The sequence below is a fragment of the Ursus arctos genome, unplaced genomic scaffold (assembly GCF_023065955.2).
Source record: "Ursus arctos isolate Adak ecotype North America unplaced genomic scaffold, UrsArc2.0 scaffold_14, whole genome shotgun sequence".
Classification (NCBI taxonomy): domain Eukaryota; kingdom Metazoa; phylum Chordata; class Mammalia; order Carnivora; family Ursidae; genus Ursus; species Ursus arctos.
Window position 1 is genome coordinate 17,274,749 of NW_026622808.1, and position 12,704 is coordinate 17,287,452.

The 12,704-nt window shown below is 54.4% G+C and overlaps 1 protein-coding gene across 1 annotated transcript in view; it reads left to right on the forward strand.

The window, feature by feature from the left end:
• The window catches only part of ELAVL1 (ELAV like RNA binding protein 1), a 45,441-nt gene that overhangs the window by 13,374 nt on the left and 19,363 nt on the right, over positions 1-12,704 (forward strand). Inside the window, exon 3 of the mRNA XM_026481260.4 lies at positions 9,170-9,273. Coding sequence (XP_026337045.1) covers positions 9,170-9,273 — 104 coding nt within the window. The remainder of the gene's footprint in view (positions 1-9,169; positions 9,274-12,704) is intronic.

The following is a 12,704-nucleotide window of genomic DNA, read 5'->3' on the forward strand; positions in this document are numbered from 1 at the left end:
CATGTACCCATCATCTTACTTCATCAACTCCCAGCTTTTGCCAGGTACCTGACTGCTACATAGGCAATTAGTTCATCAGAGGGGGCACTGACTTCAAAAGTCGTTTGAGGACTCTTCCAATTCTGAGTGTGTGATTTAATGAACATCTTCTAAATAGGAATTGTAGACAATACACAAATTGAACAGTGTTAGGATGTTCTAGAAGCCATTTTCTTTCTCCTGTTTCAGGAGACCATCTGCATAAGAAAGTAGCTGTTCAGAGGTGTTATAAAATTTTCCCGTGCTACTAACAAGTCTTGCCTTTCTCCTTGTTCCTACGTTCTGATGGAAGGGAATTTTTAGCCCCATGGATATTCCTGAGTACTGCAGTCCGATATTGCCAGCATTCTCATGGTACCTGACTTCTTTGTCTATTCACTTGTGGTTTTCAAAGGAATGTGAGCTACGATAATAGGAACACCTAGTTTTGGCGAGATCGTCCCGAGAGAACTGGTTTTGGGAGTGAGGTAAAAGCAACAAAGTGTAATTTGGAAATTATTTCCATTCAGAGAAACTTTTCCTTCTCTTAGGGTAAGATAAGTATAGCATACCAAGAGTTGTGGAGTATGTGGTCCCAGGCCTTGCTAGCAGTTCCTTAAATTGAGAGAACGTACCTTCACGAAAAGCTAACCGCATTCCTACCTGTCTTCTCCTGCCACTGGTGTGTGAGAACCTCACCGGCTGCACAGCCCCTCTGTCCTCTTTTACGCTGCTCTGGTGAAACCCCAGGCACGGATACATTCATCCAGCTGCTTCCTCCTGGCCGGGCTGAGGATGCCCACCCTGGAGAGAGTCTTGCATCCAGACAGACAGGTGCCCTGTCGGAGCCAGTTCCCAGCCAAGCTCAGCCCACAACGCAGGCATTCCTGGCCCCCACAGCAACCGCATCTGCACCCTTCACTCTCGGCCCATGATTGCCTCCCACCTCGCAGTGAAAACAATAGCCATCTCCACCTCTGCTCGATCTCTGCCCTTCTCCGCGTCCTGGGAACCTCAGGCTAGGCAAGTACCTGCTTGCCCGGGTCTCTTCAGGATCGCCTCACCAGCATTCAAAATGCTCCAGTGGCTGTTCTCTTCAAAAGAATCCTTGCTAAGGTTCCCTGACTTCTTCTAGCTCAGAGTGTCTCTATCTGAGCCCCCCTTGACATTTGGGACTGGATGATTCTTGGGGGGGGAGTGCATCTTGTGCATTGTGGAATCTGGAGCGGCATCCTTTCCACTTGGTAGATGCCAGTGGCATTGTCCAAGTCGTGACAACTAAAAAATGCCCCTAGACGTTGCCAGGTGTCCCTAGTATCCTCCCCCGTGAGAACTGCTGCTCTAGCTGTCGTCCTCCCTCCCCTCCCATTCACAGAGCTGTCAGTTGACTGTTTTCCTTCTGGGAGCTTCCCCTCTCCCTTGGCTCCCTCAACCACCTGTCTGGCTTTCTCCCACCCCTGAGGCCTTGGTTTGCCTCTTGCAGCTCCTTCCCGGCCATTAACTTAGACGGTCCTTAGGGTTATTCCCCAGCTGCTGCTTCCTCAGCCTGCCCCGGGGAGAGCGGGTGCACCTCCACAGCTCACGGTGCCCTCAGTCTACCGCCTGTGTTTCAGCGAGAGTGCTCTCGTAAGCTTCAGACCTGCCACCCCTCGACCCCTCAACTTCAGTGTTTCCCAAACTGACCTTTTCCCAGCATCTGCATCTTAACAGGTGACACCAGTGTTCACTCAGTGACTCCGGTCAGAAATCTAAGCATGACCTTTGACGTGTGTCCCTGGCACTCATCCTTCTGGATGCTCCCATCCCTTTTCCTCCAACTTCCCCACCCCCTGCCCCACTCCCCAGCACAGATCTGGATGAGGCCACATTGTCTTCTGCCTGCATTCTGGCCTCCTAACAAGCCACCCATGTTTCCTCCAGATGGTTCTCTTCACTGCGGCAAAGGAATCTAAACATTCTACATGTGACCTGTCACTCACCTGCTTTAAAACTCTCAGTTCCCAGACCCTGCTTGCTTCAGGACACCTTTCCTGGCCCAACCATGTCAGCATTAGATGCTTCTTGTCTGGGTTCTCATAGCGACTGGGCAGACAGCAGGGTGGGTTTCCACATTGCACTGAAGTTAGAACTTTCTGGTCCCGAAGGTCCATATGGTTCTCAGAGGCAGGGACCCTATTAGGTCCCTAGATAGAGTCATAATCAGTGCTTGTTGAATGAATGAATGAGTATGTCTAGTGATGGGGGAAGAATGCTGCTAAGCATGGACATTCATTTGCTCAGCAAATATTTATTGAGTGCTGACCATTGGCCCGGTATGGGTGACAGGAGGAATGAGGGATGGATGGTGGCTGGGATGTTGGGAATATGTGATGGGCTGGCCTCAAGATTCAGAGTGTTTCTGGCTGCCAGGCCCCAGCCCCTGTGTTGGAGACATGCATTTGTTGATGCCTGTTCCATCCACAGTTCCTAGGTAGCCCTGCTGTACAGCTCTGCCCTGCTGTATGGCCTGGTGTACGGTCCTCTGCAGATGCCATATGGCCCAGGAGCCAGCCTCCACTCTCCTGGACTGTCTCTCATGCTGGCCACTTGGTCCCCAGCCTCCAGCCCATTCACTTGGCTTCTGGCTCATGGCCATGCACCTGTCGTCAGGATAAAGTCCACACCCCTGCCTGCAACTCCCGCATCTCATGGGGACCTGTCCTCCCTCTCCCCAGCCACTGTGCTCTCCACTCACCCTCCTCTTGGGCCCGACTGAGCTGCTTGTCATTTCCCAGACATGCCCTGGCTCCTAGAGTCCTGTGATTTTGCAAATACCGTTCCCTCTGCAGGAAAGCCCTTCCATACCAACCCAGCCTGACCACTTTTTTTTTCCTTAACGTGAGTCACTTTTGTTCTAGAAAAAACAGCAACAACGTGAGGCAAGAAGGAAGAAAAGTTTAAATTACCCAAAATCCTATTAGCTCTGTGCTTTGTGTCCTTCCATACTTGTTTCTTTCCATATTTGTGGTCATAAGCAACCATGAGCTTTTGGAATAATGGGCTCGCACCACCCAAGCTGTGCGAGAAACTTTGCTTCCTGTACCTGTGAATGTTTTTCTGTCGCTGAGCATAGCGACCTCACCAGAACTGTTACACAGGATCCTGTTGTGTGGGGGTTCTGAGTTTACGACAGGCTGGAACCATAGTCCATATTTGTTAACCCCACGGAGATCAATGTCCGGGTGCAGGTCTTCACTCATCAGTGATTGCTATCGGAGGTCTTCCTGGAGGTGAGCCAGTAGATGGGAGGGTGTGTACCATCTTGAACCCCATCACCAGTTTACACTAGCTCTGCCCTGCCCTGCTGTCTCCTAGGCCAGGGGGCTTTCTCATCTCGCCCAGCCTAAGTGAAAAATGACATCCAATTAGGGTAGTCATTCACTTTTTAATGACGTTCATCTGGTTTCATGTCTTTACTGGCTGTTCGTACTCTTTTATAAAAAACCCTTCTTATCCTTTGCCCATTTTCTTTTGGGAGCATTTGCAGTGTCTTATTTATTGTCTCGTTAATTCACTCACCTCCCCCCAAGACCCAGCCTCTCTCCCCCATGAAGTCATCCCTTGAGCCCCCACAGATGTTTGAAGGAAGAATTTAACTCTCCCTACCCTCATGCTGCAGGGGAGGCCTTGTCCACGGGGTGCTCCCCTCCCCCAGCCACCCTCCCCAGGTCAATTTGAGAGATGTTGCGTCTGGCTGCTCGGGTTGGCAAATGTAATAGCAGATGCCAGGGCATCATCTCTTGATTTTGACCTTGTCTAGAGAGAGAGCAATGTTTGTAACTGAAAGAGCACTGGTTGCAAAGCCGCCCGGCAGGGCATGGAGAGTGCTTCGCATGGAGGCAGCCTTGGTATTCTTCAGGCAGCAGCTCTTGGGGTGCTGGCCGCCAACCCACAGCAGCACCTGGCCCCTCGGAGAAACAGGTGTCCCAGCCCCCCCCCCCCCGCAGGTCCCCTGAATCAGCCAGTCCAGGGTGTCCACGCTTCTGTGATTTAACCTTCCTGGAGGGAGGGCAGTGCTGGTGCAAGAGCAAGTCAGAGACGCAGAGCTCTGCCTGCAGGGTGGGGAGTGAGAGCTGGGGGCAGAGTGAGCTGGGGGAGCACTGGCCTCTAGGACATCCCTCAGCTTCAGACCCAGAGTTCATTCATGCTTCATCCCTGGCTGTCTCCCTCTCCTCTCTCTCTCTCTCTAACTCTGTCATCTCCCACCGCCTCCCCTTTCCACCAGATCTCCCATCTTGGGCTTTGGTTGCCCTCACGGGCCAGCACTGACTCCAGGAAGGCCCTGCCCACCTTAAGCTCCAGCAGCCTGTGCAGGATCCTTACCTGCCTTCGCACTGCCCCTGAGCACCCCTGTTCCCCAGCCAGCCCTCAGACCTTCCTCCAGCAGGGCTCATCTTCCATTGCCTTAAATGAGAGGCGGGTCGTGCCTGATCTGCCTTCACGGCGTTGATTCGAGCAGGCTCACTACTCTAGGGGAGAGAAGAATCATCTATAAGGAGATTGGAAGTCAGCCTCCCTGACATCTTGGGTCCCTAGGCTGAGGCAGGCCCTGGGGAGTTGTGTCATTATATAAGCATGGCTTATAGACCCTGTTAGAGAAATAGTAACTTGGGGGCTGCTTTGGGAAGTGAGGGCCTTCCCCCAGGCGCCTGCTCTGAGCAGGACCAACAGGTTTCTGCGTAACTGGAGAGCCCCACTCTCCTCATTCACTTCCAGCAGCAGCTCTCAGCTCCTCACTGAAGTTGCTGGGGAGCTTTAAAACTACTGAAGCCACCTCCACTCCTACCCCACCCACCCCCATGTCAATGTCATTGGTTCAGGTTATGACCCGGGCAGTGATCGTTTTTAGAAGCTGCCCTGGTGATTCTAGCAAGCAGCCAAAGTTGAGCACAATTGGTTTATGGTGAGCAGCTGGGTGGAGGCGGGGACTTGGCCCTGTGTTGGGTGGCCTCCTGTGGTGGGTGCGAACCAGGGGCTCCCCTTCATTCGTCAACTGCCTGCCCTCCCACTGCACGCAGGTGCCCACCACAGAGGGTTGAATAGACTTCCAAGGGGACAGGGCCAGCCCCAGAACAGGGTGTGCAGAGATCCCACCCCACATAGCTCCAGGCCCCAGAAGGCCCTGCCTGGGCGCACTGGTGGGGAACTGGAAGAGCACTGGTTGTGAAGCCACCGGGCAGGGCATGGAGAGTGCCTCCCTGTCACTTAGGGAAACTTGGCCTGCTCTGAGCTCCCTCCTGCAGCAGCCCATCTGTGGTGCGTTTGGTGGGTCTTCCTTCTGCTTCCCCAGCCTGTGCATGCACACCTGGCCTAGCTCCCAGGCCCCACTCCACCCAGCAGCCTCCTCTGGGCCATTCCCCAGCTCGTTTAATTCAACTGCACTGGCCGCCTTTCATTTCCTGGAACACACCAAAGTCTCCTCTGCCTCACAGACTTGGCACTTGCTCTTCTGTCTGGACTGGTTGTCCCCAGCCATCCCAAGGTCTTTCTGCAGTCATCGGCTCCTCACAGGGCACTCCTGACGGCCTTGTCGACCACGGGCCTGTCCCAGCAGTCCCTCTCACATTGCAGTGGGGATTGTCTTCATAGCACCTGGGTGGCGGTTTTGTTCATTGGTTTCTTGCTGCTTTGTCGTCCAACTTGCCCACTGGAATGTGACATTCATTGAGGCACAAACTGTCCTTCATGATCGTCATCAAACCCCCCCGGCCAGCCTGGTATGGGACCTGACACGTAGTAGGTGCTCAGTTAATACTTGTTGGCTCAGTGATGAGAACTGGAGGGGGAGCAAGCCTGGGAAAGGAGGCAGTGGCCATCTGGGGGCGTGTGACTTCCTGGGTGACATTGGCAGGTGTGGGCACATGGTGGTCAAGGAGGCCACCCGGGAAGAGTGTATGACTGAGACAAGAGCCAAAGGCGGAAACTTGGGGGCCATCTTGATGGGATGGATAGAAGATAGGAGCTTGAGGGGAGGGACCATTGGGGAAAAAGAAAACCTGGCATTGTCGTCACATCCTGGAGGAGGAGGCATCTGTCTGTGGGGCCGTACCTGACAGCTGTGGGCTCGGTGAAGGCAGTGCTGGCAGTCTGCAGTGACCACCCTGAGAACCCAGCCAGGGCCACCGAGCACCGGGGAGGCAAGGAATCAGGAAGTGGGGCTGGGTAGGACCCATGTTTATATGCCACCAGGAGCCAACTGCAGCTGAGACACAGGAGTGCAGCCTGGGCAAAGTCCTCGTCAGCGTCTGGTGTTCCCTAGCAGAGCTTAGGCCACCTGCAGCACCGGCGAAGGAGACAGGTGGTCCAGGACTGGGATTGGCCTTGTGGGAAGAACATAAACAAGACCTGAGCGTGGGTTGTGCCAACCAAAGAGGCAGAGGAGCCCATCTGGGGGCTGGGCAAACGGGCCTCATGGCCTGGGCATGGTGACAGATGGGCAGAGCGGGGATCAGAGAGCAGGTGTTCAGGAGTAAAAATCCAAGTAAGCCTGTAGTTCGGTGGGGAATCCATACCACGATCTTCTGCATCCTCAGCCTTAACATCTGTAGTTGTGGCAAGGGCCCTGAAGTTCCCAGCCTGGAGCCGACTATAGTCACTGCCCTGTTTTCTGAACTTCTGAGTCTGACTGTCCTACTAGATGGGCCCCGGTCCCACAGCTCTGCTGCTCCGGAGTCCTCACTGCCCACGGTTTAGATGCGAAATCTCTCAGACCCATGGAGTTTCATTAAAAGTTTGGGTGTGGGGGTGCCTGGGTGGCTGAGTCAATTAATCGTCCGACTCTTGATTTCAGCTCAGGTCATGATCTCAGGGTCCTGAGATCAAGCCCCGTGTTGGGCTCCGAACTCACGAGGAGTCTGCTTGTCCCTCTCTCTACCCCCCACTGCTGCTTGCTCTCATGTACTTGCTTTCTCTCTCAAATAATAAATAAAATCTTCCAAAAAAAAAAAAAAGTTTGGGTGTAGAGGGTCAGGTTTGGGTTTTGTTTCTTTAGAAAAGAAAGTGGCCGGTGCAGAACTGCAGATAGTTTGTGTAGCTACTGTGCCCTGAAGGAGGGAGAGCTTGTCTCCACAAGGCGCTCCTTTGGTGTGGGCTGTGTACTGACTTCTTCCACAGCCTGCAGTTTGGGGGGAGGGGTGACTTGACAGTGGAGAAACCTGGCAAACCCACGGCCTCGGCCAGGGGATCCGGGCTAGCATTAGCCGTGATAAGTCACGGTGCCAGAACCCCCCCCCCCACACACACACACAGGATGTCAGAAGGGCACTTTACTCTGGGATCTTCCTCACAAAACCCAACTCCCCAGCCTCACCGTGGAAAAACATCTGACGGACCCAAACTGCGGGAGATTCTACAAAATTCCTGACCAGTCTTCCTTGAAACTCTCAAGGTCATCAAAAACAAGGAAAGTCTAAGAAGCTGTCCCAGCCAAAAGCAACCCAAGGAGATGTGACGATTACATGTCCTGTGGGATCTTGGATGGCCTCCTGGGACAGAAAGGGCTGTTGGGGAAAAACTAAGGCAATCTGAATGAAGTGTGGACTGTGGTTAACTAGCCACGTGTTAGTCCTGGTTCCTGACTTGTAAAATGCCCCGTTCTGGTGTAAGATGTTACCGCCAGGGGAAATGGGGTGTAGGGTCTATGAGGACTCTCTGTGTTATATTTGTAACTTTAAGTCTAAAAAATAAAGGGTTTTTTTCTTGTGGTTGTTTTTTAAGAAAGTGACCAAAGTGGGTTAGACTCTGCTAGGTTCCACATCTCGTTATCTACCAGGGGGCCTGGGTTCAGCTGGCCCCCAGGGACCTCCGCCTCATGTGGCTGAAGGACTGGTGTTTTTTACCTGCTTGTTGTCGCCCTCCAGCAACCAGAGGAATGGAGTGAAGCTCGCCGCTCTATCTGTGCCCAGAGCAGTGCCCGGCACTCGGGCTGCCCCCTAGCGTGGCGTGTGGATGGGTGAGGGTGGGCACGTTGGTTCTCTGGGCCTCCACCTGCCCCTCCTGTAGTGAAAGGACAAGGCTTCTTGTACTCGGCCCCTCAGCCTTTGCTTCTCTCTGGGCCTCCTGGGAACCCACAGCCCCTCCCCTCTTAGGCTGAGTCCTTCCCGTGGCATGCTGTTGGTGGTCACTCTCACCACTTGATTGTTTCACCAGGGAGAGCTGGGCACACCTGCCTGTAACCCTGGATGTCTTTCTAGTAACTTGGCTCCCCCAGACTTCAGATGCTGCTGCTGTCACATGGAGGCTGCCGCCACGGCGAGCCCTGGAGGCTTGGCCAGGGCTGTGAAGGCAGGTGCACGGCTGGCCTGAGCCTCCTCTCAGCTCCAGCTTCTCCCCGAGTTCCCTGTCATCTGCTTTGTGGCCGAGTTGTAGGTTTGGGAAAGTGAAGGACCCGACACTGGGTGGCACCAGAGCCCAGCAAGCCTTCCCACTCTGGGGCACAAGTGGTGGAGAAACATCCAGACGCAGACAACCGGTCACCGCTCGGCCCTCCCTGCCTGCCTGTCTTGCTCAGTGTGACCGCCCTCTCTCGCCCTTGGAGCCCCCACACTCCAGCCAGCAACAGGCGGGACTGATCATCATCGTTTGGTGATGGCGTCTGCAGGGTGCCATGAGTAACACAGTGTTTCTTTCTTTTTTTTTTTTTTAAGATTTTATTTATTTATTTGAGAGTAAGAGCACATGCACAGAAGCAGAGGGGGAGAGAGAGGGAAGGGGAGAGAATCCCAGGCAGACTCCACACTGAGCATGGAGCCCAACGTGGGGCTTGACGTGGGGCCCGATCTCACGACCCTCAAATTGTGACCTTAGTCAAAATCAAGAGTTGGACACTTAACTGACTGAGCCACCCAAGCGCCCCACATAATGTTTCTCTTTAAACAGCCCTTTAAAAAAAAAAAAAATTAACAAAGGTAACATTTGTTCATTGTAGAAAATTGACAAGTTTGCCAAAAAGTGTAACAGAAAACCAGTGTAGATTGTGACTACTGGTCTCTAACCCCATTTCCCGGATGCCATGGCTTTTTGCGACCTCCTCCTGAGCCCGGTCGGTCATCGTCCTGTCCATCCTCCCTGGCTCTCGGCCGGCTTACCATTGTGCATGTGTTCTCGCACACAGGGCACAGCTTGGGCTACGGTTTTGTGAACTACGTGACTGCCAAGGACGCGGAGAGAGCGATCAACACACTGAATGGCCTGCGGCTCCAGTCAAAAACCATTAAGGTAAAGAGCTGCCATCGCCACCTCGGCCCGGCCTGGGTGAGCGACCTCCCCTTACCTCACCGGGGTGAGGGATCTCCGCCTTACTTCATCATCGCCGTCCAGGGGACCACTGGCATGGCCACTCCTCAGAGCCCTGGTGCTTCGGGGGCATCTGGGGTGCCTCCTGTCTGCATGGAGCTGAAGCGGTGCCTGTCAGACGCGTGTTGGGCAGGGACCGCCCCAGACTGTGCTGGTGCCTCTCGGCCTCCTCATCTCTGCCAGCAAAGGGACAGTCACCAGGCAGGCAGTCCCCTCCCGGGCCAGGGGGTGCTGTCCTCGTGCCCACGAGCATTTGTGCAGCCTCTCCCTCCCTGCCGATGTCTCCCTGCCCCATCACAGCCTGGTTGCTCCTCTGTGTAGCGGATGTTTATGGAGTCCCTGCTGCGTGTCAGACAGTGAACAGATGAGTTCCCTGCCTTCATGGAGGGGCCTGTGTGTGTATGCGTGCATGTGCACGCACATGTTCAGATAATACCCCAAAGATCAGAAAGTCACACGTGGCAGAGCTACAGGGCGGGGGCATGTTTTGTGGGGTGGCTTCATGGTGACCAGTGGCTTGAGTGAAGCAAGGGAGGCATGCAGCGCAGCCGGGGGGTGGGGGGGGGGGGACTCAGGCAGAACGTCACCACAGTCACTCCCAATTCAAGGGCTGTGGCAGTTTCCTGGGATGAGTTGGCAAGTCCTCCAGGCCTCACAGGATGGCTTCGTGTTCTTCTCAGACTGCTCTCACCACCCCCTCCTTTTCTCAGCCCGGAGCCCTGCCTCCTCCCCATCCCCATCCCCAAGTCTCTGTCTGCAGGCTCCTGTGATCCTGGGCAGCTCCAGACCCAATCCGGGACTAACTTTCTGTGTTCCCAACCTTTACTCCCTGCTGAGCCCTCCTTTAGAATACGCGTCCTCCCACTGCCCCAGGCAGGTCCTCTGACCTAGCTTCCGGCAGCAGCCTGGCAGGCACCGTGCCTGCCTGCATTATCTCCCTCGACAGGAAGCCATTTGGAGAGAGACTGCCCTCTATGAGCCTTTGGACCTGCCAGATCCTCCCACCCCATCTCCCATCACTCTGATTCATGTGGGTGACTCTTGGGACCTATACCATGGCTGGGCTTCCCAGGCTTCCCTGAGCATCAGAACCATGTTGGGTGCCTGTGTAATAAAGGTTCCAAGGGTTGGAGCTTGGGCCTCCCAAGTCACACTTTGGGGCGGCCTGCGAGCCTGTATTCCCGCCTGCTAGGGAAGTCTTACAGTCTGGCCATTGGCAATGCATGTTCAGTTTGGAGGGTGGTGTTCGTGTCTGCTGTTGAACTGGTCGTGATATGGATTGCGCAGTGGTTTAATCATCCTCAAACCCACGGAAACACTCCTCAGCAGACTTCCTGGGCCTGAGTGCACATAGGCTCTGTTGTGTGCTCCCTGAGGACAGGAGCGCAGCCCACTTATCCCTGTGGCTAGCTCAGACTCCAGAGGTGCCTTCCCCCGTGGGGGCTGCTGAAGGAAACCATGTTATTACGGCCTTTCCACATGTCAGGTGACTTTGGTTCCTCTCCGCCAGCTCCAGGTTGTTTATTCTCAGCCCAAAGCTCCCAGTCTGTTAGGAATTATCTCCTGCATTTAGAAAATGTTTGCAGATGCCAGGAGAGCAGACAGTTATTCAGATGCAGAAAATTCATCGTTATACAACAAGTGCATTCTAGGGGCATGTCCTCTGCTTGGTCCTGGGTTCCATGGCCCACGGCTGCCCTCAGATAGCCCTCTTGTTAACACGGTTGTTAATTCCAAGACCACTACCTGACTGTACCTGGGATGGCCACCTCCCAACTTAGGGAGCACCAGAGAGGTTCCCTCAAGAAAGTCAGAGTTGAGATCTGGGGGACGAGGAGTTAGGGGTAGGGAGGGCCAGGGTGGGGACATGGGGTCCTGGGCAGAGGTATCTGCAAGGGCCAAAGTGTGCTGCTTGTGGTGGGACAGAAGGCAAGGGTAGCCGCACTGGGGGAGACTCAGTGGCCAAGACGTTGTGGGAATTGCAGGTTATCCCCACGGTGGAAGCCCCACTTCTCACCATGAAGGCAGACCTTTCCAAAGGCTTGTCTGTCCCCCAGCCTCTGAGTTCCCACACCCCACGGCCCACCCAGATGTGCCCTTGACCTCACCAGTGTTCACTCTATCCTCTTCGGTTCTAATGTCATTTCTTGATCTGAGTAGGGAGAGAGGAGTCGCCCCGCCCCTGTGCCTTGTTGTAACAGCAGCGCGCGCAACCCCAGTGAGGGGGTGTGTGTGGCGGTGACAGGCTGAGTGGCGCAGGTGCCAGTCCTGTGTTATTCACCGGGCCAGCACCTGCCGAGGGCTTGTAATGGGCCAGGTCCTTCCACACCTTGTCTCCGTCATCCCCTCCACAGATGATCCCCAATTTAGGCTTAAAGAAGCTGATGTTTCGAGTAGTGACAGGTCTCGCAAGGTCACAGAGGTAGAGAGGGGCAAAGCCAGGGTTTGAACCAGGTGCTGTGGCTCTGGGCATTTAACACCACTGCCAGGCTGCTTCCCCGGCCCAGCGTGGGAGCTAAACACCGGGAGCCGGGACAGTATCACTTTGATTAGCCGTGAGCAGAGCCCGGGAGACGGCGGTGCAGGTAGGCAGGCACTATTAGTAATAACAGCAACTGCTTTTGTCCACTCATTCAGCGATCGCTCACTGCCTGCTGGCTGTCTACCTGCATCTGTTCTAGGTGCTGGTGATACCACAGCGAACACAAAACGTTTGCCCTCCTCGAGTGTTCTACACAGTTAAATAAGTAGGATATATGGTATGCCAGGTCAAGATGAATGCAGTGGAGAAACTTAACCGGGGGGGAAGGGGGCTGGGCGCTGCTTGTGGGTGGAGGGGCTCCATGGCCAACCAGGTGGTCAGGGAAGTGGAGTAGTTTCTCAGGGTTGCCACAACAAAGCACCACAAGTGGTGTTTGTGTGGTTGGAGGGTGTCAAACAGCCGGAATTTGTTCTCATGATTCTGGAGGCTGTAAGTCCAAGATCAAGGTGTGGGCAGGTTGGTTCCTTCCGAGGCTGTGAGGGAGAATCTGTCGGGCTCTCCCCTGGTTTAGGGGTCGCTGGCCATCTCTGGCGCTCGTGGGCTCATGGAATCCTCACCCGGAGGTCTGTCTTTATCTTCACGTGGCGTTCTCCCTGTGTGCGTCTCCCCTTTTTTCTGAGTACACAGTTATTGGATTTGAGGCCCATCCTGCACCAGTGTGACCTCATCTTCATGAATGACATCTGTGACAGTGCTCTTTCACATTCTGCAGTGCTGAGGGTTAGGACTGCAACATAGGAATACGTTGGGGGACGCAGTTCAGCCCTTCATAGGAAGGTTTCTGGAGAACGTGACAGAGAGAGACCTGCTT